The sequence below is a fragment of the Pongo pygmaeus genome, chromosome 2 (assembly GCF_028885625.2).
Source record: "Pongo pygmaeus isolate AG05252 chromosome 2, NHGRI_mPonPyg2-v2.0_pri, whole genome shotgun sequence".
Classification (NCBI taxonomy): domain Eukaryota; kingdom Metazoa; phylum Chordata; class Mammalia; order Primates; family Hominidae; genus Pongo; species Pongo pygmaeus.
Window position 1 is genome coordinate 75,013,510 of NC_085930.1, and position 27,358 is coordinate 75,040,867.

Here is a 27,358-nt window from a genome sequence, read left to right on the forward strand (position 1 = left end):
CCCTTTTTAATTGCTGCAAGAAGTCTACAGACATGTTCTTTTCATTTTCTCATTAAAGACAAGCCAACATTTATGGGGTCAGGCAAACATTTTCTCCAATTTTCCTGCTTTTTCTCCCTTTTCTCTTTATATAACTCTTTTGACTATAGAAACATATGAACAAAAATGATTAATCATTGGTAATATCAGGAGGCTACTAAGTTGACTAAAAAAATATACAACCGAGACAGGAGCAAAACAAAGCTGACAGTAGAAATGTTTAAAAAGTGGTTCTTCAGGGTATTTTTGGAGACCCAAACACAGGGTCTTTATCCATTTCTGATTGATGCTGCCTGAGACTAAAGTTAAGGTGATTGTCTAAATCCTGACCAATTGCCATAGACTATTTATACAACTCAGATCAAACCGTGTTGGAGGCAGCGATTCCTAGAGGGTAGGAGAGCATCACCAGGGAAACTGACAATGCAGACAACTGTATAATTCATGGAGGAGACTGCCCCCACTCACAGCAGGATTAGGTGCCTTTGCAAAAAAGAAATTACCTACTTTGTATCCTTTTACTTCCGACTCATTATCCAGGGCCTTCACTTGATCCCAATTCAGTATAATTTTGGAGTCCGATGAATTCCATATGATGTTTCCGGGGGGTTGACTTGGTGCTATAAAAAAATTCAGATATACGAAGTCACAGATTATTAAGTCTCAATGGATTCTGAGGAATATCTCCTTACTAGAATTCAAGAGTGGAGGCAATTTAATGGGCTATTGCACTAATATGCGTCTTCAAGGTCACTAAAATCTGATGAGATACAGCATTGCAAATGGAAAAAGATTCAGTTGGTCGCCTAACATTTATAGCTAAAAGAAGTAGCCCTTCCCAGTGAGGAGAAAAACATTTATCTTTCTGTCCTCCAGAGCAATGAATTTTGCATGGTATACGGAAAGGTTCAGTTAAAATGCTGAGGGAAATTTGAATCCACATGCTACTAATTAGTATGCAAATGATCATTGGGAGGTGGGGATAAGGAATAAACTTGGGATACATGTGATGAATCCCAAAATATTTCTGAGCAAGTCTGTTCTTACGTGGCTTTCGGGTTGTCACATTGACTGTTGCACTAGAGGGGCCTGTCCCAGCAGAATTATATGCCTTGACAGCTAAGTGATACAGTGCACTGCCTTTTAAGTTAGTGATTTTTGTTGATGTCTGATTTCCAACTGTTCGTATTTTTCTAGCATTTTCTTCTTTGTCTTCATGTCTCCAATATTTAACCTAAGAAAATAAACAGAAAGACCTTGGAAACCATACCCAATGGGGATATTTGCAATGTCATCAGGTAATTTTGTATGCAGATTCCTATGATGGAGTTAGTTTTCTATACCACATCATGAGCAGAGCTATCAGGACAAAGGACTTTGTATATCCTGAGAAATTACCCAAAGTAAGAAGGGTCCCTTTTTTGTCCTTAGCTTCCTAGTGAGACGGTACATTGACACAACTGTTGTTCATTATTTTCTTTTTTCCCATGTTTGTTTTGAGTCAAAGTGATCCTGGGCATATCAGAGGTCAAATCTCATTTTGCCAACCATCCCATAAATGCTTAGATTCGCATATAATTCGGAAAATACCTCTAGAATATAACATAGAAAAAGGGTAGTCTCACAGCTGAGTATTCAATGCTTCCATTAACGTTCAGCTAGAAGCCAGACCTAAAACCCATGCCTCTAAGTGGGAATGTGGGTCTTTTCCTATAAGAATGTGACTTGGAGGACTTATCAAGGGGTATAGACTGTCTTTCAGACCCAAGGCACATATGTCTTGCCTACCTCATAACCTTGTATTCGTCCTCTATTCTTCTCCAGTGGGGAGGCCCAGAAAACTTCAATATCTGTGGCAGAAAGACTTCTGGCAAAGATACTGGCTGGTGGTTTGGTGGGTTCTGTAGATGAATATGGAGATAGTTATTACTCTATCAGCTATATTAGGACATGATTGTAGATACTAGCATTATAAGGTAAAATAATTCATGGTTATAGAATCGTCCTTAATGATTGTAAGCCAAATCCTTATTTTGCAGAGGAGCAGTGATTAATAGCTGGAGTTGGTGGTAGTGAATATTTGTCCAGTGTTTGGGTTCTGAATTTAGGTGTGGGTAGAAGAGAAGAACCACTTAAGTTTAAGCACCAAGTTTTCATAGCCAGCAATTCCCTTAACACAGATCCTTCTTAATTAGCATCTCACAAATGTTATTGCTTACGACACGGCTAAACTGCTTCTCTTTTTCTTTTTTGAAATAGGGTCTTACTCTGTCACCTAGGCTGGAATGTAGTGGCACAATCATGGCTCACTGCAGCCTGACCTCCTGAGCTCAAGCCATCCTCCCACCTCAGCCTCCCAAGTAGGTGGGACCACACACACGTGCCAACACGCCTGGCTAATTTTCTTTTGTAAAGACTGGGATCTTGCTATGTTGCCCAGGTTGGTCTCAAACTCCTAGGCTCATGCTATCCTCCCACATCCCCCTCCTAAAGTGCTGGGATTACAGGCATGAGCCACTGTGCTTGGCCACTAGATTTTTTTAAGGAAGACTATTGAAAGAAAAATGTTAACATATACAAATGGTACACAGCTATGGCAGAAATCTGGCAAAAATAACTGAAATTTGGGAAACAGTCAGTCTAGCCTCTCCTTTGCAGCCAAAGATGCTGAGGCCCAGAGAGTATACGTGACTTATCCAAGATCATACAGATTGCAGTGTGAACCTGAAGTGTCATCCAGCTCTCTTGAATCTTAGTCAAGTCAGCTGACTGTCCTTTTCCCCTTTTCCTCTCATTTTCATAATCCAGAGACATGAACTATTATCTAAGAGAACTTGAAGGCTATGCAAAGGGCTGAAGCTTGTTTGAATAATTGTAAATCCTTTGGCAATGGTTGGAACATGAAATATGCAGGGAAAGGCATCAGCAGCTGAGGCAGACAGAGAGGCAGCAGCTAGATCATGGAGGGCTACTGAATCTAAGGGGATGATCTCTCTGATTGGGAATAAGTTATTGCATCTTCACTGACTCTAAATCAATGATTCACCTTTCAGATGTTTTAACATGGTCCCATTCTGAGCATCATCTTTAAAACAACATAGACGAACTCCAAAGGTAACGAAGACTGTGTGAGAGGCATCCCGAGAGCAGGGATAGCATGGAGGTGATAATAATGTGTGAGAAATGTTAAACATAATGATGGTGTGGATGACAGTGAGCGCAATCACACTGCTCCATGACTTACTCTTTTCTTTAATAAGTGAGTTTTTTTTTTTTTTTTTTTTTTTTTGAGATAGAGTTTTGCTCTTGTTGCCCAGGCTGGAGTGCAATGGTGCAATCTCGGCTCACCGCAACCTCCGCCTCCTGGGTTCAAGCAATTGTCCTGTCTCAGCCTTCTGAGTAGCTGGGATTACAGGGATGTGCCACTACAACTGGCTAATTTTATATTTTTAGTAGAGATGGGTTTTCTCCATATTGGTCAGGCTGGTCCCGAACTCCCAACCTCAGGTGATCCGCCCTCCTTGGCCTCCCAAAAGTGTTGGGATTACAGGCGTGAGCCACAAGTACAATATGCTTTATGAAAATACAAGTGGTAAGAAAATGCAAATTATATTTTGGTATTCGCTTAAAGGCAAAAATAAAATTCTTTTGAAAGTAATGACAACATATAAATAGATATGAAGATCTTATATGGTATTTGCAATTCTGGTCCTTAGCAATGGAATCAATAATGGACAGCCATATGTTTTCATACACAGAGCAGTTGCTATCTTTTCAAGAGATTCATGGTGGACAGTGAACCAAATTTTTTACATTATCCTCTTCTCAAATCAGGTATGCCTTCAATATATATGTACCATGCTAAATTGATTGTACATCCTAAAATCCACATTTTAGAATTGAAGAAATATTAACAATCAATGATCTAGGCAGCATAAACCATACCTTCTTCTGCAGAATACACCACTGTGGTGGGACTGAAAGGGCCTTCTCCTTTGTTGTTGAAGACACCTACTTTAACCTCAAAGGGAGAGAAGGGGCGCACGCTCTCATTCCTGAACACATATCTAGAGGCGTCAGCTGAGGCCAGCACTGTCAGCATCCAGATCATTTTACCATAGGGCCGGAAGGCCACCACATAACCAAAGCCTCGACCATTCTGTAATTCCTCAGGGACTGTCTGGGAAAGAAGGGAGGTGGTCTTCAGAAATCATAGTAGTTTCACTCAAATGCAAAAATCGTTTTTGTTTCCCTTGTAACATTCTTGTCTACATCCTTCTCCACCCATCTTATTTGGGGTTTTGTTAACAGTCTTTTAAATTTAGGGCTTGCAGTCAGTCTATCTTAAACAGTTATAATGTACTGGACAGGGTTGAAAACGTAATGAGGATCTGCAGTCCAGAGCTTGCTCTTTGATGGGGCAGACCCAGCTCTGAAATGGTTGGAAATGATTGTTAAAAAAAACACTGGACATCGGTCTCCTGAAAAAAAACATTTCCAACACGTATCCTCTAATACTAATCTTCTTCCATTGCCAAATAGACAAAAGATCCCACTGAAGGAAGAAAAACCATCTTGGCTGAAGATCCTCCCTCTCAGAGGGAAGAGTTCAGCTGGAAGGATGAGTGATTTCTTTCACTGCTGTGCTTTGGGTAAATGAGAGATTTTAATTTCTGGGGCTGTTTAGAATCTTTCAAAAACATGAAGAACCCTTTCTAAAGCTCCCACCTCTTCTCTCAAAGCCAATTTTTAATAAATTGGTGACTAACTTTCCTCCAGGTTGTTTTAAAAAATACCTCCTAAAAGAGGGCCCCTTCTAGAAGCAAAGCCAATTGCCAGGAAATTGTGCTGGTGCACTGAATCTATTGCTGGCAGACGTTTTAAATCAATTGGCCATGCAGCAATTCAGGAAGAAAAGAAAAACTAGTTTTCTCTGAAATAGCCTTCTTTACTTTTTCTTTTTGTAACGTCTGTTGTCTTCCCTTCATGATTGTTTTTACTGTGATGGATTGAATTAAAACTTGCCTCAACAATGGATGGGCAAGTGCCGTCCTTCCTGCTAGCCATTAGCTATGTGAGAGGGAGTGTCTGAACCCAAATGAATTTTCACTGTTAAAAACAGAGGAGGAAACTTCCCAGCTATGTCTAACATGGAGGAAAATAATAAAATAGCTTCGATGCATGTACGTTCCTTTTATTCTGTGATTCATTTACCTCCCAGGTTATAACCAGTTCAGATTTGCTGCCTCCGCCACCACTGACATTTGCTGGTGTGACTTCGGGGACTGCACAAGGAGACAAAAAACAAGTTATGTCAGGCGGCAAAGGCGAATGAGGGTCAGGAAGGTTGCCTGGCAGGGGTGACTGACTTTCAATGAGTACTCTGAGGCACACCCCTTTGTCTTTGGAGATCAGCAACAGCATTGTCAAGGGGCCCATGGCGACCGCGAGGAAGTGAAATGTATCAAGGAGACTGCTATTAATTACCTGTTTCCCATTCAACAAGCCACACGTGTTATCTGACATATCTGACCAATTGTTTGGCTCCATCCCTAGAGGCTGAGGGGTTCCCGAAGGGAGGAAAGGACTGAAGTCTGGTCCTAATGTTTGGTTATGCGTTTATTAGCCACGTGGACATACACAAAGGAAAGACAGTACAAGCTCTGCCCAGGCAGAGCTTACATTCTGGTTGGAGTGGAAGAGCGCCTGCACCACAGTTAGAGCAAGGTCGACAACCAGAGTACGGTACAGTCAGCATGGAGAAGCGCGGGGGGCATTCCGGAGTAGCGCCCTGCTCAGAGCTGGGGTGGGGGAATGGCTTCTGGGAGGAAGAGTTTTGATCTGAGTGTTGAAGGAAGTGGCAGACAGAAGTTGACCCCTGGCTCACTGTGCTTAACCTCTTTGATCCCCAGTTTTCTCTGTAAAAGAGAGGAAATTATGCGAGCTTCCACCTCAGGATTGCTGAGGGGAATTAATTCAATTATGGTTTTGGAAGGGTAAAAGAAAGCAGGGGACTAGCTATATTGTCATCATGTAACTGAAAGGCTCCGGGCCACATTTAAAAATGTCTCACTGGGGTATGTGGCTGGTGACTGGGTATGTCTCCTTGGTTAAAGCCAATCAAATAGATCTAGATGAGTTTTTGCTTTTCTGAGAGTAGGGTCAGAACTCCCATTTGTGTAGGGACCTTATTATTCCTTCAACACACTGGCCTCTCTACAGCCGGGAACTCTATAAAAGACGGCACACGTAGGCCTCTTGCTTTACATCAGCTAAGTAAAAGTACAGCTGACCCTGATGAACTTGTTCTTCTCTCCCCGTGCTCATTCAAACTGTGTATGCAGAGGGCCATACTGAATTGCTGACTGGTCTTGTTCGAATTAGCACGATGTTCTGAATCTTAGTTTCTGGGAATGGTTTATACCCTAAGAAAGATAATCTAAGTGAACATTTCTGAAGAAATTATTTTTTATTTCTATTCTAAACAGGATTACCCCATGGTGGCTGTGTCTAGAGCAGTCAGAAATTATTGTTTGCCATTAGTTACTTATGTGAGATAATTTTATTTGAAATGTGGGATTTTTTTTTTGAAATCCTGTTAGAATCTTGGTGACAAATGAACCAATGAAGAAAGGGCTGGCTTTTGAGAGGACTAAGCACAGTGTGTCTCTTGCTGTGCAAGTGGACCTAATGAAGAAAACTTAACTCTTGATTGAAACCCGTTGCGTGTTCAGCTGGGCTTCTCCTGGCCTGATTTCTATCATTATAATCATTTAAAGGGAAGGGTGTGCTAACACAGAGCCGCATGAGCGCTGAAGAGCAGCAAGAATTCAAAGGCTTTTCCTAAGGAACAGCAGCTGGCAGAACAGATGATCTGAATCTCGGGTGCTACTCACGAGCTTCTTCTGTTCTCCGTTTCTCTGAGGGGCGGCTGGGCTCCCCAATCCCAATCACATTGGCTGCAACTGTGCGGAATTCATATTCGACCCAAGGATTCAAACCCACCACAGTTGCTGTGAATGTCTTCCCATCAATGAGTTCTGGGACTGAAAGACAGCAAAAGGTGGGGGCTGTTTCATAGGTTCTCAGAAAACAAATGCAGAGATTACGTTAGGAAGATAGGAACATCCATCCATCCTCATCATTATTGCATTCAGGGCAGTGTAGGTGTTCTGATATTAGCTGCATCAACAGTTGTTTCAGTGAGGTAATCTCAGAACTATCTCTGTATGTTAAACTAACACATTCTAATCAGATACCAGCAGATGACATCATAAAAGACACAGTCCACAAGACCCCAAGCTACCTGACTCAATCATTACTATCACCCCTTCACATGTGTTTCAGCATTTATTGTGTAGTGCCAGACACACTATTTCAACTATCCTCTGAGAAAAGTAAAAGTATTATATTCTTTTTTTCTTTTCTTTTCTTTTTTTTTTTTTGAGACAGGGTCTCTCTCTCTCTGATGCCCAGGGTAGAGTGCAGTGGCACAATCTCAGCTCACTGCAACCTCCACCTCCCAGGCTCATGCAATTCTTGTGCCTCAGCCTCCTGAGTAGCAGGGACTTCAGGTGCATGCCACTATACCTGTCTATTTTTTTGTATTTTAGTAGAGACGGGATTTCGCCACATTTCCCAGACTGCTCTCAAACTCCTGGGCTCAAGCGATCCACCCGCCTTGGCCTATCAAAGTGCTGGGATTACAGTTGTGAGCCACTGCGCCTGGCCTATATTCATTCTTAAACAATTCTTATTGTGCCCATTTAACGGAAGAGGAAAATGAAGATGTATAGAGATCAGCTGATTAGCAATCAGGACTAGAATTCATCTCCTAACTTCTATATTTTTCTCATATTTCCTTCTTAAAGAACACCTGTGACTCAGTGATTACAGTAGGAAACACAGAAACCCATTTCTAAGGATTGGTAAACTAAAATGAAAAAAACAAACGAGTTAAAATCAACAAGATTCACATGAATCGCTCAACACTGGGCATATTCCCTTTCAAAACATCAAGGCCACATAGCCTACTTTTGCTGTCTAGAGGAGTGTGTATCTTGTTTGTAGTAACTACTTGTTCATCCAATTTATCTTTAAATGAAATCTAAATAAGAAAATGAGTCAATTTGGAGATATTGACAGAGTGGGGATGGTATAAGTTTTGGATGCAAAGAGAAATAACTGTGAAACTTTTAAAAAATAGGAAGTGCTGTATACATGTAATAAAGGGAAAGAGGATGGAAGTGTTGCTGCTAACAGTGTTTTTTTTTTTTTTAAGAATTTGTAAAATTGGTTAAAAAGAAATCTCATGTCTTTTTATCCCCAAATTTATCCATCTAAAAAGATGGGGCTGGGCACAGTGGCTCACGCCTGAAATCCCAGCAATTTGGGAGGCTGATGCAGAATTGCTTGAGTGCAGGAGTTTGAGACCAGCCTAAGCAACATAGCAAGACCTGTCTCTACAAAAAATTTTAGAGAATTAGCTGGGTGTGGGGGCCTGTGCCTGTGGTCTCAGTTACTCAACAGGCTGAGGTGGGAAGATTGCTTGAGCCCAGGAGGTCGAGGCTGCAGTGTGCTGTGATTGTACCACTGCACTCCAGCCTGGGTGACAGAGTGAGACCCTGTCTCAAAAAACACGGCAGCAAGTGAAGAGGCTCCCTATAATCCTCTGTTATTGGTTTTTGAGGGCACTGTGTAAACTTTACGAAGTCTGTGACTATTAAGTGACTATAGTCAAGCGGAATCCACTGTTTTCCAAAGTGAACCACAGTGCTACACAGATGATTTTAGGTAATACAGATTGATGCATTTTATTTTTATAACTAATATATTTTTAATGTGTGTTACGGGAAATACATATACAACCAGCACAACAGACTTTTTTTTTTCTTTTTTGAGACGGAGTCTCACTGTCACCCAGGCTGGAGTTCAGTGGTGTGATCTTGGCTCACTGCAGCCTCTACCTCCTGGGCTCAAGCGATCCTCCCACCTCAGCCTCCTGAGTCGCTAGGACTGCAGGCACGCACCACCACGCCAGGCTAATTTTTGTATATTTTGTAGAGAGGGGGTTTTGCCATGTTGCTAGGCTGGTCTGGAACTCCTGGGCTCACGCGATCCACCCAACTCCACCTCCCACAGTGCTGGGATTGCAGGCGTGAGCCACCAAATCTGGCCTGGACATACCATTTCACAGATACTATTGCTTAGGATGAGTTTAAAAAAACCCAACTGTGATTCGATATAAAGAAAAATATTAATGATAGTACAGTTGGCCGAGGTTTAGGAAACACTGCCATAATATATCATTTGTAGTAGTGTCTGAATGAGAACTTAGATGTTCCTTGCCACAGTGCTGTGTCCAGTATGCTGAGTTCCCAACGTCTCTGAGCCAAGCATCCAATATGTTACCTGTACTGACTGCTTGCCAGCCCACGGAGAACGGAGTCCTGGCTTGAATGACATACATGGTGATGGGGCTGTGGTTGTCAGGCCCGGGTCTCCAGGAGAGCTGAGCAGTGGTATCTGTGATTTCGTCTATTGTCACAGCCTCTGGGGGACCTGGAGGACCTGGGAAAGAGCAAGACTCCCAGAATTGGAGCAGTGTATTCAAACACCCAAGTAAAGGATCCACATACTTGAATGGGGCATTGACCCATTCATTTATTTACCCATTCACAGATTCATCACTTGTCAAATCCTTTTTGAACTCCTACTACGTGCTTGGAACTTTCTTGGGCTTGGAAACCACAGAGATGAATGAAACACAGCCCCTTCCTTCTAGGGGCCCACAGTTTAATATGAAAAACTAATAGGTAAACAAATAATTACAATTGAATACTTAATGTTAATAGAGAGTATTGGGGTACCATAAGAGCCCACATTCATTAATTCATTATTTATTTATAGGTTCCTACTATGGGTCAGACACTGTTATTTGAGGATACGGTAGTGAGAAAAGATAGATATTGCTCCTGATTTCATAAAGAGTATAGTCTGCTGGAAATGGTTATTTCTACCACTGAGAATATAGATTTAAGCACAAATGGCTTTAAAACTTTGAAGGTTACAGTGTTGCTCTGCACAATCTGCTGCACTGTAATTACCAGCACTCTCTTCACGCCCAACCCTGCATCCCATATGAGCACAAACTTGTGTGCAAGGGAACTGCTGTGAAAATGGCCGGTGTGCAAGAGTCAAGGCGCTCCCTTCTTCAAAGTAATTTCAAAATTGGGCTGGATGCTAAAGACCCTCATTTGTAGTTTCTGCAAGTCATACCTGTATTTTTCTACTTCTCTTCCTGATGTTCATTGTTTCTGTCCATGTACTTAAACCATGGAAAGCGGAGGAAATCAGATTTAAATGAAGGCTTGAAACTAATAAAGAAATAGAGGGATGGAAAGCAGCTGGCAGGCAAAGACAAAATGTCAACAGAGCCAGAGCAAAGACCCGCAGCTATCCTACTTTCCAACATGAAAATCTCTTACCAGGCAGTTAAATGCATTTTTAACAAGGTACAATTGACCACCTCAGGAGGGAAGGTGATGGTGAGGGGACATAATGACAAACCTCATGCCCATTAGACGGGCATAAGGAGATATTCCCTGGGAGGGATTTGCTAATCCCCAGTCCAGCAATCAAATGTACTACCCAAATACTATCGGGCCATGTCACAGGGACAGGGAAAAAAGAGACCTCTCACAGAGCAGTGCAAAGTTAACAGCAATTTCCTGAAGTTAGACTTTGTTCTAGGATTCACTCCTTCACCGTTTACGTGATGCCCTAAATTCTCTTTCCTTTTTTAAAAATCACTTTTATAGACCCACAGGTGAGACTAAATGTATCTTCTCCCTCCCACTCCTGAATGAAATGTCTGGAAATCTGTATGCTGGAACTGATTAATTTTCCATGGTGACATTTCAGCATGTCAGTGTAATGTCACCTAGATAGAGCTGATGTAACCTTTGGTCTTGGGACCCCTTTTAACCAGATAAAGTCTAGAAGACAATATAATTTTTTTCACTAGTTTTCTCATCCTAGCATTCCCCACCATTTTTTTTTATGGATGCTGCACTGATGTCCTTTAAAAACTAAGTACCACAAATAGAAAAGTGTTTCCCTCTGAACTCTTGAAAGAATTAAATCGATAGGAAATATCTGAGTCCATTGTTGGCCTCTCTATAGGAAGAAAATGAAGGGCTGGTATGAATTTGGCCACTGGAGAGAAGATGCTACTTTCCTGGATTTGTTTGTTCTTTTTTTATCTTCCTGCCACCCTCTCCTACCGATGCATAGATATGACCTTAAAGAATGTTTACCAACTTTGTTTTAGGGAAGTGGACTCCCTCTTTCAAAATGAAAAATGTACAAATGTTTGTCCTCTGAACAAAATGATAACAAACTCAGGGGCACGTAGAAGATTTTGTTTCAGGCGATGGCAAAGGAAAGATTAGTTTGATTCTGGGGTCTGCTTCTCCCTCAGGAAGGGTGGCCTTTCTGGCTGCCATTACAGTGCTATAGGTTAAATAGAACAGGCCTCAGAAAATCAAAGAATCTGGAGCCAAGACTCAAAGCTGCTATAGGTTTCAAATATGAACATCTCTTTCAGAGTGGTGAAATACATTCCTGCCTCCCCCTCTGTAATGTGCAAGAAAAGCTGCAAGGGCAGAGCCGAAGGAGATAAAATGAAAGATTATGGTTTTAAATGGCACATTAATTTATTGGCCTTATTAACTGATTAGACTAGATTTTCTTTTAGACTGCATTTGCAAATTCCTCCTGGTATTTAATGTTATTTTCTGTGAAATGAAGTATACAATATCATTTAAGAACTTCAAGTATTACTGATTTAAATATTTATTAGTCTAATTTATTGGTGTTTTAACTGCTAATCTGAACATTATCCTAATTAAATAGAGGATAAATTTTCAGCAATAGAATTCTTTTGTCCCCAAGGGGAGGGCAGACCAGCCTGGTGTATTTTAAAATGGAAATAAACACATTTCTATAAGTTATTCTGTGGGCAGATCTACCTCGGTTGAAAGTTTTTTCTCATTTCTAGCCCTTGTCTGCGTTGTTACTGAAAGTTTTTTTTAAGGCAATTTAAAGGGGAACAAAGCAGACACATTGGAATCGCTATTTTTCTTGAATCTCTCTTCGCAATTAGTTTAAGTTGCTAACTCCCACACATTTCCCCCCTTACATTATGCCTAGAGGATATAGCAACACTCTCTATGGCTTCCAATAATACCTTGTTCTCTGTGCATGCAGATTAACCCTGCCTCCAATTCTCATACCCTAAATTTTTATTTTCTTGCGTTTGAAGTTTTGCCATGCACTCTGCCAGCCGGCCAAAGATGCCTGAACACCAACAGTTAGGGATTCTGATGAAGGAGATTCTAGCCAAGAGATTATTTTGATGTCTGGATTGGCCTCTATTTTAATGCTATAGAAAACCCCTGAGCATGCATAGGTTGGATTCTGGTATGTACACTGGTTTGCGAAGATTTTAATTTTCATTTAAAAATATTTCTTAAAAGTCCATTTACAGTTCCTTTGCCAACTGGTTTGGTGAGGCTTGGAATGTACTCAGTTGGTGTTGCTCAGCCAGGGGGGTCATAGCTCTTAGGTCCAAATTAGGTCAGGCTGATAATATTCAAGAGAATCTCAAAAATGTTAGTATTTACATCAACTCTCAGCTCATTTACTACATCCCAGGCAGTCAGGAAGTGTCCTCTCCCAAAACTCTATTTCAGGAACCAAACAGCACTGTGAAGTTTAGGGAAAAAAGGAAACTCGGATAAACCTGATGATGATTTTACTTAAGCTGCTGTTATACCAGCAGCCTAGGATACTAATTCAGTTTAGCCCAGATGAAACATAAAAAGGGACAGTTTAATCCCTCTTTCAACTATCTGCTTTTGTTCACCTAAATTTGTTCTAGAAGGTCATATCAACTCCAACAGCCGTAATCGGGTACTTTTTTTACTCAATTATCCTTTTAGTGTAAAGTTACTGGATGTGTTCGGTGCATCTTCTGACAACCCGCCCTGAGGAACTGTATATGAATCAGAAATTTCTGTGGCCTGTTAGCCACCGTTTACAACGTTCAGCTTTTGCCTGACTTTTTCCCATAATTCTAAACCACTGAGGTTTTTGGAACTCTGTGCTACAGTAGATATCATGAAAATATTTCAAGAACAACAACAACAAAATCCAATACCTCTTACAATCAGGTCTGCGGCAGCAGATAGCCTGTCCACACTTGTTTGGACCATGCAGACATATTTCCCAGCATGCTTCAGTTGGATGTTTCGGATCATCAAATCACCAGCTGAATCCTGCTGATAAAGTAGGGGAAAGTGGCTACAATTACTTTTTAATGAGCTCTAAATATCATTATCACATGAAGGACACTGTGACTAATGGATTTATTTTACACTGGCTGATGAAAACATTAGTGATGCAAGCCATGGCCTATTAAAAATATGTGAGCCTGCCTGAGAGATAAGAACACCAACATTTTCAGAACACATCTTCGACAAGACCTCAGGTGTCTGGCTTCTCTGAGTCTCTGGAGCAGTTTGCCACCCATGTTGGAAGGATGTAAGTTACATGCTACATAAGTACTATGCACTACGGTGGCTCTTGATCTAGTTTTGTGAGTTTCTTCAGAAATGCCCTCAGCCTATAGCCTTGATTGGCATTCCGATACTTTAGAACTCTGTATTTGGAAAATGGAAGCAAGCCCACATTTGGAAGTATCTGCATTTTATTGCACAACTCTTTCTTATAGCCAGCATTTTTATTGCTCCCAGGTTTGAATTAAAGGATTAGGAAGACCAGATTCTCCAAGGAAATCTCGCCTCGCCTAGTGTGGAACAGTGCTAATTTGTTTTCCAAATGCCAAATGCATGCTTGATGAGCAGATGAATAGGACTAATTACCTCCTGGTTTGGATGTCTATGTGCCCCAGAAATATTTCTACAGCATTCGCCAGCACAGTACTTTTAATAAATGTGAGGAGATGATTCCACAAGCTATCACAAAGGCAGCATTTTACCTGAAGAACACTGCTACACCTTGGAGTTTGGTTCATAGCCCTGTTCATCCAAAGTTTGGAGAATAGCTGCTTGAGGAAGAGACCACCCTAGAGGCCAGATTTGAAAAACTACACTTCATTCTAAACCCGTCATGGATGACAAGATAACTTAGGGTATATTGGCCCTCCTTCATTTTCCCATTCCAAACTATACAACAGGAAATTGACACAGACTCTTCTGTTGCTGTTTCTCCAATGACAATAGTAATGGATGATGTTTAATGGTATTGACTATATGACAGGTAGCTTCCAAGTGCTTTACGTATATTAAACTCACTAAATACTCACATGTCCTCTGAGGCAGGTATTCTTGTTATCGTTATTTTACAGATGAGGAAATTCCAGCACAAACAGGTTAGGAGACTTGCCTAAAGTCACGTAGCTAGAAAATGGCAGAGCCAGGATTTGAACCCATATAGTCCCTGTTCTTAACAGTAACACTAGACTAGCATCCGGAAAGACCATATCCTCATTCTATTTCAAAATTAATATGTACTTGGTTATCTCCATCATTTCAGTACAGAGTGTCACATTCACAGGATAATGGAAGAGATAGAATTGCCAATTAGAAATAGGATTAGAAGAGATGCCAAAGCATGGAGTGAAGGAAGAGCTACAGTTTTGGTGCTTAGTTGTCTTGGGCTGATTCCTGCTGTGTGATTTCATCTAAATCTCTTAATCTCTCTTGGCCTTAATTTACTGACTTTCAAAAGACCTTTATTGACCTTCATGCTAGGTTGTGAAAATCAAATGAGATTATCTGTGTATGTGAAAATCTTCTGAAAACTTGAAGCGTAGATTAACTCTAAACTGGTATTACTGACAGCCATGATCCATTTTCTTTGTGAAACAAACATGTCAAAGATGTTAAATCTAATTCAGGAAAAGCTATGGTATTTTAACCCAAAACGTCTTTTGTTTGTAATACTTGGCTTCTCATCCAGATGCCACTGTTTATGGATCAAGTCTTATAATTGCTCAATAAAATGGGAAAATAATTGTTAACCTATTTGACAAGATTTCTGTGAGGATTAAGGAGCTATTACAGTCATCCTTTGGTAGACACAGCGGATTGGACTCAGGACTCAGGACTCAGGACTCAGGACTGTAGTACACTAAAATCCACACATACTCAAGTCCTGCAGTCAGCCCTCTGGAACCCGAGTATATGACAAGTCAGTCCTCCATATATGTGGGTTTCACATCCCACGAATATTGTATTTGCAATCTGGGTGTGGTAGAAAAAAAATCCACATATAAGTGGACCCATACAGCTCAAACCTGTGTTGTTCAAGGGTCAAGTGTATATAAGAAAGTACCTGGTAAATGATTAGGCACTTTGCAAGTATCAGGAATTATCACTATTATCATTATCATTATTAAGATTATTGATACTTTACCTAAGAAATTTTACATATGGGGACTTTGAATACAGGTTTAAATAAAAAATATGCCCCAGGGGATGTGTGCAGGGAAGGTGGGAAGCCACATTGGCCTTGGGGAAATGCCTATACCATCTATCTAATTCACTTTATTCATCAAGGGCTTAAATGTCAAAGAAACTGGTAGCCTGGATATTTCAGAGCACAACAACCTATTAATAGAAAATTTTGATTTTATGATTTAGAAGTACTGTAGTTATTTACACATTTTGACTGGATTTGTGTTTTTAAAGTAAAACTGAAACAAAGAAAAAAATAGAGTCAGGAGTGAGGTAAGAGTCTCATCAAAGCAGACCACAATAACTTTCTCTTTCCCTTTGAAGTCATCCAGACCCAACTATTAACTCAGATCTACATTTTTTATGTTCCTACCAAAGAAAACAACAGCATCTGCTTATTTTCCACCACTGCAGTCTGTTGTGTTCCTGATAGAATACTTGGTGGGGATGGGGGGTATCAGAGGACAATGAAATAATAACTTTTATAAAACCTCAATAGGTTAACTCTATACTAAGCATCATTTCCACCATGCTGACCCAGGAAGTTGAAGCTGAAATAGGCTTGACTTCAGAATTGCACTTGCTTATCTCTTCTATTGTCAAGTCCTGACTCCACAGACATTAATGATCCTAGTGGCTAATACACTTAGATCTCACATGCGGTTGTGCTGTCCTTAATTTTTTATGTATTTCTCAGCAGGAGCTGACTGGTGTTAGCACTAGTTTAACAGAGGAGATAGACATTTCCCATATGAAAGATGAATGTGAGCAGTTCTACGGATGGCTGTCTTTACAAAAGGTGGTCATCAGTGTTTGACTTCATTAGGTGTCCCTGTTTCTTCCTTAGCCCTGGCACCATTCTGGCATAAAGGCTACATGTGTCTGAATGGTAGGACATCCACTTTGATTGATCGGGCATCTGTTTTGATTGGTTGGTGCTTGCGCCATTCTGAGATTTAGCATTTTTAATGTCTCTCCTGCCCAAGAAATTGGTTTTAATGTGAGAACATTCTGTTTAATTTATGAAGAATGTTCTCAATTTATACTTTCCTGTTATTACAATCAATGTTACCCTTCCTTCAATTAACACCACCATTAAAGTTTATCAAGTACTTCTTTTGTGGTAGACATTGGGCTATGTACTTTCCTAGACCTCAGGATATTCAATATCTCCAATGTCTTTGTGAAGTAGTTAATATTTCTCTCACTTAGCCAAAGTTATTAAGCTGAACCATGTGAAAGAGGTCCAGAATGGTTTACGCTGGCAATTTCATCCAGCCTTTCTCAATCAGGGTCCCAAGAGATAATCCCTAGTGAACCCAGGCATCCATTGATGTAACGAATTAACTTCTTTCCTGTGCCATCTAAAGTTGTACCAATCAGATACCACTCTTGGCAAAGAATTGAGACAACAGTCATTGAAATTGTTTTGGGCATTCTGTGACTCAACTGCAAAAACCCTGTTTGATAAAGGTAGTACGAATGTGATGAACAGGGCTAGTACTGTAGTTGGGTGGAAAAGATGCTCTCACTATATCATATGGATGACTTTAGGTCACTTATTCTCAACATAAAGGGGGTGGACAGATTTTTATAGCAGCCTAGGAAGTGGGGAGAGCTTTTCAAGTCAGGGCCCCATTTTTATATTCTGCTATGTTTTGGTTGGACTCCTTCATAAAAATGGCAGCCAGAGTCAATCTTTATTGTCAATGGGATCACAGAGCTGTGTTAGAGCAGAAAAAAAATTTTTGACAATGATCCTGATAGACACGAATTGTTCCCAGATTTAACCTCTTCTTGTTACGTGTTCAATGATAATATACAGTTATGGAAAGTAAGGCATTTTGAAAATCCAATCATTTTGAATTCAAATTACCTGGAGATAGTAAATAACCCAATCAGACTTTCAAATTCAAGAAAGAAACCCCTAAATTCACAATGATGTGCCTTCTACAAGGTCAAAGGGAGTTTAATTAGCAGCCTAAAAGCAGAAGGAAACTATCCTTAAGCTATTTTCTTGATCAGATTCTAGAATATATGATATGATATGTGACATAGAGTTTGGGATTTGAAGTTTTAAGCTGAGTTCCACAATTCAGTAGCTATGAGGCCAAGGCAGGTCATCCAATGCCTGTGAGCCTTAGTTTCTAATCCATACACAGGAATGAATAATTAACCTGTAGGATTGGTGCCAGTTAGAGAGCAGTCCTGCCATATAGGGTTGTTCAATGAGTGATGCCACATTTATTGTGCAAAAAGGAGCAGGAATTAACCAAGAGTTTCTTCCCATAAGATTACTTGAACAAAATTCTAAAATAGTAACTTTAAATATATTGTTAAGTTGGTCTGAACAAGTTAGTTTGAGTCAGTTTTGAGAAGTTCATTTGCATACTGTGTTTCCTGTGGATAGTTTGATATTAATACTTACCCCTCCAACTCTTTCAAAGTGGTCCCCATCTCTGTCAAAGTCTATCAGGTGTCCATTAAATGACCAAGTAAACACGATGTCTAGCGAGTGATCATGCGTTACCTGGCACGGCAAAACAATACTTTCTCCAACAGTGACATCCATACTGGAAGGGGGCACCATTACCCTTGTTGGATCTGGAGAGTTAAAACAAAACAAACAATAACAACAACAAAGTCTGTGAGCTTGTGTGGAAATAAAATGAAGACTCTAAGAGCAGGATGAAATACTAAGTAATTTTGCTTTATTTTTTCTGAGGCTGTGACCAGCAAACCTCAGTCATCTGGGAAGCTCAGACTCAGGCCAGGAGGTCATTTTTAATATGAAAAGATGAAAACACTCATTATGTGAACCTTCTCAGAGCAACAGAACTCAGCCAGGGAGCATGGAGGTGAGATCTCTAAAGATGCTCATGGAAGGGCTTACTTTCTGGCAGCCTGCTCTGAATTGCCTCTTTGAAAAGGTTTTCGTCTCTCTCCAGTTTCACTAGAAAGCTACATTTCAGCTGAGTGCAAACAGGAAAAATCCATGTTGATTTGAAGTTTGTTAGGCTCTTTTTTTCTATTGTAAAAGTAATAAATGTTTTAGCACAGGAAATTTAGGAAATTCAGGAAAATTAAAAGAAGGAATAGAAAAACAAATCCTACCCAGATAAAACATCTATTTTCATGGTGGTATAATTTCCCCCAGGCTTTTTGGTTCATAGTTTTTCAGTTGTTTTGTTTCACACCATTATAAAAATGAGACACATACGATTTTCCTTTTTCTCCTCAATATTATACAGGCATGTTTATTCCTTTGTCAACATAATTTTATAATCTGCCTTAAGCTTACAGTTTTAACCATTTTGAAACTAGTTGGCATTTTAGCAAATTTTATTAGACATTTTTCTAATATTTATAATTAGAAATCATAAATAATGCTGTAATGAACATCACTGGCAAAATGATATAGGTACATTACTTTTTAAAAATAAGGACCATCAATTAGCTTTAAAATTCACCCTTTACATTATAGTTTAAACTGGGAATAGAATGAGTTTGCTTAGCTGAGAAAGTTTGTGAACTCCAAAACTACATTCACACCCATAATGCCTTATTTTTCTGCAAGATGATTTCATAAATGGTGTCAGAGAGTACACAAGTGAGAAGCAGTTTGAATTCAATGTAAAGGCCATATACATGCCTAAAGAATAAAATTCTGAATTAGGCCATATACCAGAAATTTCTACATACTAAGCCAAACCGAGCCAATCAAACAATTACAAAGAAGACAAACCAAAACCAAACCAAATAATAAAAGAACACTGACTAACCCTCTCCCATAGTCATAGGATTGCATTTCAGGCTGTGAGATATATAAATATTTATTCAGGGAACCTCTTGGAGTAAAATATCCGCTGGGAATTTTGAAATTATATCTGATAGGAGAATTTTTGTGAGTCTTACTTACTGATAACCCATGCTAAAATTTCCTCTTTAAAGAGAGTATTTAAAACATTTTTTCTATCCTTTTATCCAACTACAGAAAGAAAATCCCTCAGTTAGAAAAGGGAAATCTCTGTTCTAAATAGGTTATAATCTAGTAGTGGGATATACTTTTGTTGTTTCCTAAAAATAGGAAAAGATCATGATAAGTAGATTAATGTGCTTTTAGTCACTGTTAAATGAGTGATGTCCATGAAATGAGAAGTGAACAACAGGTACTGCCAGCAAAGAGGTAATGGGATAGAAAACCCCTAATTTGAAAGACCAAGTCTTTTGAGGGCTACATAATAAAAATCTGCTATATTGATTCACTTACCATCAGGAATAGATAGTGATGAAGCTGTTTTTTTTTTTTTGTTTTGTTTTTTGTTTTTTTTAATGAGGAAAAGAGGTAAGAACAAATCTTACTCTAAGCAAACATCAAGGAATAGCCCCATTTGGACTTAACATGTCATTTGATGTTTTTTAATTTACATTTTCCTCAAGAAAAAATGAAGACTGAAACAGATCCCAGGCTAAAATGATATACCTCTATGGGTTTTATTTGATAAAGATGTTGCCTAATTCTACTTTAAATAACTGCCCACTGATTCTGCAATTTAGATTTTCATTTTAATTCATTTATTTCTTGATTTATCCACCAAGCATGGATTGTGTTTACATGGATAACACATATAACAGAGGCTGAAGGAATAAGAACATTCATAATAACTGAGTCCCTTAGCACTGTTAAGCACTTTACATGGATTATTTCATTTATTCCTAACAAATAGGTACTATTATCATCCCTATTTAACAAATAAGCAGACTGATGTCTAAGAGTCATCAAGATATTGTCTGTTGTGCGATTTTGCCTTTCTTTTCACTGAAAACATGATGTCCACATGCAAATCATGCAGAGAATAAGTCTAAGGGCATAATATAGCAATTTGCACTCTTGATTATGTGTAGTCAACTGAAGATATTCAAATGCAGAAGGAATTCAAAGAATTTCTGCCATGAGGTGTAGATGGTTGCAGAGGGCTTCACTGCATGTGTAATGAAGTTACTGCCTTAGACAGGTAACAAGCAGTGATGATTTTATGCCTAAAATGGTGGCTCTAGCTCTAAGCCTACACATCAAACTTATGAGTGTGGAGTCAAATGTCCAGGCTCCAGTCCCTAAAACTGTCTTGTCTCTCTATCTCCTGACAACTTTTGGGCAAGCAGCAAGGAGTTGGCACATACCCCAAAGCCTAGAGCCATTTGAAATTCTGGCTCACGTTTCTGAATGACATTTCTTTCCTAAAGAAACGTTCACCTCTTTATGCACATGTAGGGATCTGGGACAGATTTTTATTATTGGTAAACTTAGCTGTCTTTTAACCAAGGACCAGAGAAGTTCCCTGAATCAAGGATTATGTTGGTACAGTTGTTGTGCTGACAGCTGCTGATTCATTAATTCAGCACTTGTCGCCGATTCATGTTCTGAGCATTAAAGTAGCAAGAATCAATGCAACGTCATGCACTGTACACATACCAGAGAGGTCTCCTAGGGACAAGAAAAGATTAAACTAAAGAGGTTCAAAATCTCATTAGCGACTTGGTTTTCTCAAAGTGTATGTTTGTTCAGTACTCTTGTTTTCTGTGTTGTGAATTTTGATGCTTTTTACTTGATTAATTTCCTAAAATTTGAATACAAACCCTGTATACAAACAAACAGATGGCTTCCTGCAAAACAAACTGTCTCCTCTCCTCTGGTTTTAATTCATCAAGATCAGGAAGAACCTATATTTATGACTTCTGTTCTGAAGAGTCACTTCAGCTATTGTTCTGTGCATAGAACTCTCAAAGGCAATTAGAACTCAAGATGTGAACTGATGGCTGGATTTGGATGTAATTAAATAGCAACAATAGGACCAACAACTTCCCTAAACTTTCCTACTTATGGTTGGTTCACACTGTGTTGAATGATAAATTCTGAACTCCAGAGGACTGATGCTTAAAAATATATATATTTACCAAGTGTTTAATTTTCCTAGAGTTAAAAAAAAAATTCTTTTACTTTCTACAGTGTTTTCTATAATGTATAAATGACAAAAGGTAAACTAACTGCTTTGTTCTAAGGATTATAACCATGAGGAAGAGTTAATTATTAACCATTATTTTTAATAATATTAACTACTCAGTTAATAATCAGATCCACAATTAGATGTATAAATTACAACACTTATCCAAGCCTTATTACATTCTCACTTTCACTGTTGGTGGAAAGACTTTCTGATTTATAGCTTTTATTATCTCTAAAATGAAGTGTTTTGGGGTCCATTGGATAAGGATTCTATTTTTTAAAACACTACACTGTTTTATATTTTCTTTTTTTGACAGGGTCTTGTTCTGTTGCCCAAGCTGGAATGCAGCAGCATGATCAAAGCTCACCATAACTTCAAATTCTTGGGCTCAAGCAATCCTCCCATCAAGGTAGAACTAGAGGCATGCAACACCACGTCCAGCTAGTATTTTATTTTTATTTTATTTTATCTTATCTTATCTTATCTTATTTTTGAGATGGGGTCTCATTCTGTCCCTGAGGTTGGAGTGCAGAGGCACAATCTTGGCTCACTGCAACCTCCCTATCTCAGGTTCAAATGATCCTCCCACCTCAACCTCCTGAGTAGCTGAGACCAAAGGTGCACACCACCATGCCCAGCTAATTCTTTTTTTTTTTTTTTTTTGTATTCTTGGTAGAGACAGGGTTTTTGCCATGTTACTCCGGCTGGTCTCAAGCTCCTGAGTTCAGGCAATGTGCCTGCCTCAGCCTCCCAAAGTGCTAGGATTACAGGCATGAGCCACTGGCGCCTGGCTAATGTTTTATTTTATTTTTTTTATAGACACAGGGTCTTGCTACGCTGCTCAGGTCGGCCTCAAACTCCTGGCCTCAAGAGATCCTCCCGCCTTGGCCTCCCAAAGTGCTGGGATTACAGGCGTGAGCCGCCATACCTGGCTGATAGTTCTTATTATCTGCAAAAATAAGTGCTTTTGGGTCCACAGGATAAGAATTCCATTTCAATGTTGATTTCCTGATACCCTAGCAATCCTTCCATTTTAGTTTATAATTTATCTTTCATTTACAGTGCCAAGATATTCACTTGGTGCCTATCAGGATAGTATTTAATGTGTGTTTCAGTCATCTTCATTTGTGGAAGGAGACACATCCCTCTTGTTAACAAATTTCTTGACTCTAATGGTTTTGATGATGCCTTTCAGTAGAGTTGTATCTTTTTTCCTTAAATTAGTTTTTATAGGGACAATTTAAAAGTGGGATTCTTCAAAGGCCTGGAGCTAGTCAAAGAGCAGACAGCAAGCAAACCTCAAATGACACAAGGGGACTGGTCAGAGAATTATTTTTAATAATATTTAAATGCCACAGCAAAGACTATTGATTAATGATGACAATAATCCTGAGGTAGCATCTCTAGGGATGAATTTCAACATTCTATAGTTGGCACCATTTTTTCAATAAAAATCAGTGCAAGATAAACTGTATCAATTCTGCATAAAACACACATCTAAAAGGCATACCCTAAACTTTAGATGAGAATCAAAATTCATAGTGATTTCAAGTGGGACCAACCTTTTCACCTAGGCAAACTTTAATAGGGATAAAGGCAAAAAACTACACTTAAAAAATCGGCTACTAGGTACATGCTGGGGGATTGGCAGCTCACAAGGATAATACCTGAGCATTTCAGTGCTCATGGAGTCCGTGCAGCTGCCAAAGAAAGGGAATGAAATCTTAGGTTGCATAAATAACACATGATGTTCCAATTTAGGGAGGTAATAATCTGGTTGTATTTTGCATTAGTCAGACCACAGCTTACTAGGAACATGGTTTGTATTCCTTAATACATTAGTATACCTGGGTTAGTGAAAGATCTAATAATTCCATAACAGCTAAAATAACTGAAAGTGTTTGGCATGGGAAAGGTAAATTAGGAGAGACATGACAACAGTTCTCAAATATGTGAAGGGCTTATAGGCAGAAGATAAGCTAAGGTTATTTTGCATTGCCCCAAAGTAGAAAGCAAAGAGTGACTACAGACAGGCATATTTTGGCTCTGTAGAAGGAAGAACTTTCTACTAATTTGACCTTTCCAACAGGGAAATAGGCTGCCACAGAAGAACATGAATCTCCATTTCTGGAGGTATTCAGGTGGAGGTGGGCGCCCTCAGAGAGGGGATGCCAAGTTCTGCTAATGGCCAGCCAGGCTGGAAAAAGCCTACTGTCTTGAAGAGCCCATGAATCCTCCCCACCTCCCCACATGCCCTTCCTGGCTGCCCTGTTCACTGGTGATCCTATCCTTTCATGAAGCTCGTCAGAATTAACTGTTCTTTTTTCTTCAACATTAAGCTAGTGCATTGTTGTGCAAAATCATTTGTCTTTTTTGCATGTATCCTGCTTCTCCCCCTGTAACTGATCAGCTTTCTGGGAGTCAGGGACTAGATCTTACACTTTTATAAGTCCCTGGTGCCTAGTTCTGTTCCTACTCATGAGAGTTGGTTAAAGATAAGTTGTGGACGATCTCTGAGTGGCCCTGTTGGAGACTGATGAAAATAAGGCCTTGAATCTTGAAGTACTGTAAATCAGGAAGCTATATTAAGTATTTCTTATTATTTATCCAGACTTACGTCGAATATGGAATTTTAAAAAGGAGCCACCTGAAGGTTAACTCAGCACTCACCATGCAAGCACTGGCCCTTCATCTGTGTTTATTACTGAATTTTCTTATAAGGCCATATTTTGTACTTTTTTCTTGATTTTAAAAAATAATTTATTTTGAAATGATTTCAAACTTACAGAAAGTTTGCCAGAAAAGTACAAAGAACTCTTTCACCTTCATATACACTCCTCAGTAGCTAATATTTTACTGTATTTGCTTATTTTCTTCTCCCCCATATACATATATATGTATGTGTATATATATATATATATTTGTGTACACACACACACCCCCCTTCTCCCTACCATATACACACAAATACACATACACACACACACACACACACAGACACACACATGTACATATATACACATACATATATGGTGGTGTTTGCCTGGCTTCTCCATCTTATTCTTACCATTTACACCCTTGTAACTAATGAGTATTTTGGCTGGCTACCGTGGCTCATGCCTGTAATCCTAGCACTTTGGGAGGCTGAGGCGGGCAGATCACTTGAGGCCAGGAGTTCCAGACCAGCCTGGCCAACATGGTCAAATCCTGCCTTTACTAAAAAAAGTACAAGAATTAGTTGGGTGTGGTACACCTTTAGTCCCAGCTACTCAGGAGGCTGAGGCAAGAGAATCGCTTGAACTCAGGAGGTGGAGGTTGCAGTGTCGCACCACTGCACTCCAGCCTGGGCAACAGAGTGAGACTCTGTCTCAAAAAGAATAATAAACTAAAATAAATAAATAAATTATGAGTACTTTGTGGGGAGGTATTCCAAGATTACACCAGTATCTGATGGTCATCAAACTTGTACCCACCAGCCTTAGAATCCATTAAAGACTCCTGCCTGAATTAGTGACTTTTATGATGGTTGTCAAACGGTGATTCTCCATTGCTATCTTTCCTTCTACATATATCAGCTGACATTCTACTCTAAGGAAGAGTGTTCCCCTCTCCCCCATTTATTTATATACTTACTTACATTAGGATAAATTCATGGCTTATTTTGACAGGCGGTAATACATTCCTATCATTATTTACACTGATGCTCAAATTGTCCCCATTTTGGCCATTGGGAGTCCTTTTAAGCTGGGCTCTTTGTATGTTTTACATTTTACTATTATTCATTAAGTGCTTCTTTATTTTCTGGTCCAGTAAGGTTCACATTATACTTTTTTCCTGCAATAGTCCTAGAATCAGTCATTTCGTCAGGGAGCTCTGGTTCTTTTTTAGCGGAGAATGGCTTTGAGAACTAAGAGGTGGAGACCCAATGTGCTTATTGTTACTGAGGGTCATTGATCCTAGGCCCTCTCAGCAACAGAGCTGGGAAATATCTGTGTGTGTATACATGTATAATACCTACACATCTATAAGTATTTCTATATCTTATCCTGAAAACATTTCCTAATTTGTTAATCAACTTACATTTTGTTCAGTATAACCAATCTGCCAACATTGCCAGCTGTCTCCTCTGCCCACCACCTCTATACCCACCCACAACCATGTCTCCATACAGCTCTCCAACCCACCTCACCATTCTGCATCCTCACTCACTGTGATTACTCTTCTGTGCCAGACAGGAAAGGGAAGGTGGCTCAGATTGCTTTAGTACTTAAAATGTAAATATTTAAAATGAATACTCCACAGAACAATAAAATAAAAAAGATGGCAAACACTAATTCTAGAGCATATGCCATTTAAAAATTAAGGTTTTATGCTACTTATAAAAAGAAGAATGAATAAAGCAAATGTATCAGTTCCCTAAAATTTAAACACTGAGTTTCTGCATTTCACACCAGGGAGAAAATCTGAATTAATACTTTCATAAAATACCTATTGTCAGGAGAAAGACATTACTTAAAATCATATTTGGTTTTTAGAGAATAATGCATCCTTAAATGGGAGAAACATTGATTAATTTTATAATGACTATTCTCTGCTGGGTCATTAGGATCTATATTTTGAAGCAGCTATCATAACAAACAAACGGAAACACCACAGTTTCCAGTTTGTTCTATTCCTCCTGAGTTACTTTTCAGAAACAAATCCATTCTGTTAGAAAGGTAAGGAGGGAAGTAGGAAATGATGGATGGGGTTGGTGAGGTTATCCTTGAGAAATCTACATATACTTAGCTAAAAGTCCTTTTCAGGTGGTTCCGTTATTGCTACTTTTGAAGGTGCCATTTGTTCTGTTTGCTGATTGTCTCTTATGGTGGCAGACTTCCTCAAGGTCTTTGTAATTTTGGTTTGGGAGTTCATCTTATAACTGAAGTTTTTTCTTCCTCATGAGCACCCACTTCTCCCTGTTGTGTGGCTGTAAAGGCCTGTATCAGGTTATGTGAAAAATTGGGGGTTTGCACTTCACGGCATAGCAAAATAAAGGGCATTGCACCCAATACTGTACAGGTCTGACTCTTTTTTGGGGGTGGCCTTGCTGCCCATTCTGGCCACAGGTAAATGTCCTTTAAAGGTCTCAAATCTGGGTAGAATTTTTTTTGTCTGCCCCAGGTTCCTGGAAGGGAGCTCAGCTCCACGTCCTGATTTTAGGGATAAGCTTTAACTGCCGAAGTATCCTGATGAAATAAAATCTGTTCGGGTTATCATCACTCACATAATATCAGACATCTATATATGTAGTTTGTTCCTAAGTGTTTACCTTGCTTATAATTTTGCTCTTTGGAAAATCCTTTACACATTTGATCTCTTCTAGACACATTTACTTTTCACTAAGATTTGTTTTCCATTGAGGAACTATGTCTGTGAATTGAGAATTTTTACAATTTTAAAACATAGGCTAGTTCTCTCAATAGAACCCTTATTTATCTTATCTTTCTTTTTGTTAACATAATTAAAATGTGACTTTGCTTTAAGAAGAAGGGAAGAGGAACCAATTGGAAAAAGAACAATAAGTGTATTTTGGCTGAAGACAAGTAAGTCTGCCCTTTTAGGTGGCAGAAGAAAACACAGCACTAGCATAGGGCACTTTCACAAGTCAAGGTTTTTAATCGATTCGTACCAAGAAGCACAGCCACATAGTATTGTGACCTGGTTCTTGGAACAACGTGTGCAACTTGACAAATGACATCAGAAGAAAACACAAAGCAAATTTTGACCCCA

General features: G+C 39.3%; 1 protein-coding gene and 1 long non-coding RNA gene across 4 annotated transcripts in view; one reads left to right on the forward strand and one right to left on the reverse strand.

The window, feature by feature from the left end:
- The window catches only part of LOC129033763 (uncharacterized), a 28,917-nt gene extending 24,326 nt beyond the window's left edge, over window positions 1-4,591 (forward strand). The window contains exons 2-4 of the long non-coding RNA XR_008501664.1: window positions 1,237-1,337; window positions 3,093-3,202; window positions 3,874-4,591. This is a non-coding gene — a long non-coding RNA (uncharacterized LOC129033763). The remainder of the gene's footprint in view (window positions 1-1,236; window positions 1,338-3,092; window positions 3,203-3,873) is intronic.
- LOC129033762 (contactin-4) overlaps window positions 1-27,358 on the reverse strand; it is a 988,873-nt gene that overhangs the window by 22,234 nt on the left and 939,281 nt on the right. For 2 of the 3 annotated variants that reach the window (XM_054482749.2, XM_054482751.2), the window contains 9 exons: window positions 18,010-18,185; window positions 13,262-13,382; window positions 9,451-9,609; window positions 6,936-7,085; window positions 5,254-5,324; window positions 3,985-4,219; window positions 1,828-1,940; window positions 1,087-1,273; window positions 547-659 (listed from right to left, as the gene is read on the reverse strand). In XM_054482749.2, coding sequence (XP_054338724.1) covers window positions 547-659; window positions 1,087-1,273; window positions 1,828-1,940; window positions 3,985-4,219; window positions 5,254-5,324; window positions 6,936-7,085; window positions 9,451-9,609; window positions 13,262-13,382; window positions 18,010-18,185 — 1,325 coding nt within the window. The remainder of the gene's footprint in view (window positions 1-546; window positions 660-1,086; window positions 1,274-1,827; window positions 1,941-3,984; window positions 4,220-5,253; window positions 5,325-6,935; window positions 7,086-9,450; window positions 9,610-13,261; window positions 13,383-18,009; window positions 18,186-27,358) is intronic. The other variant, XM_063661823.1, reaches the window with a different exon arrangement.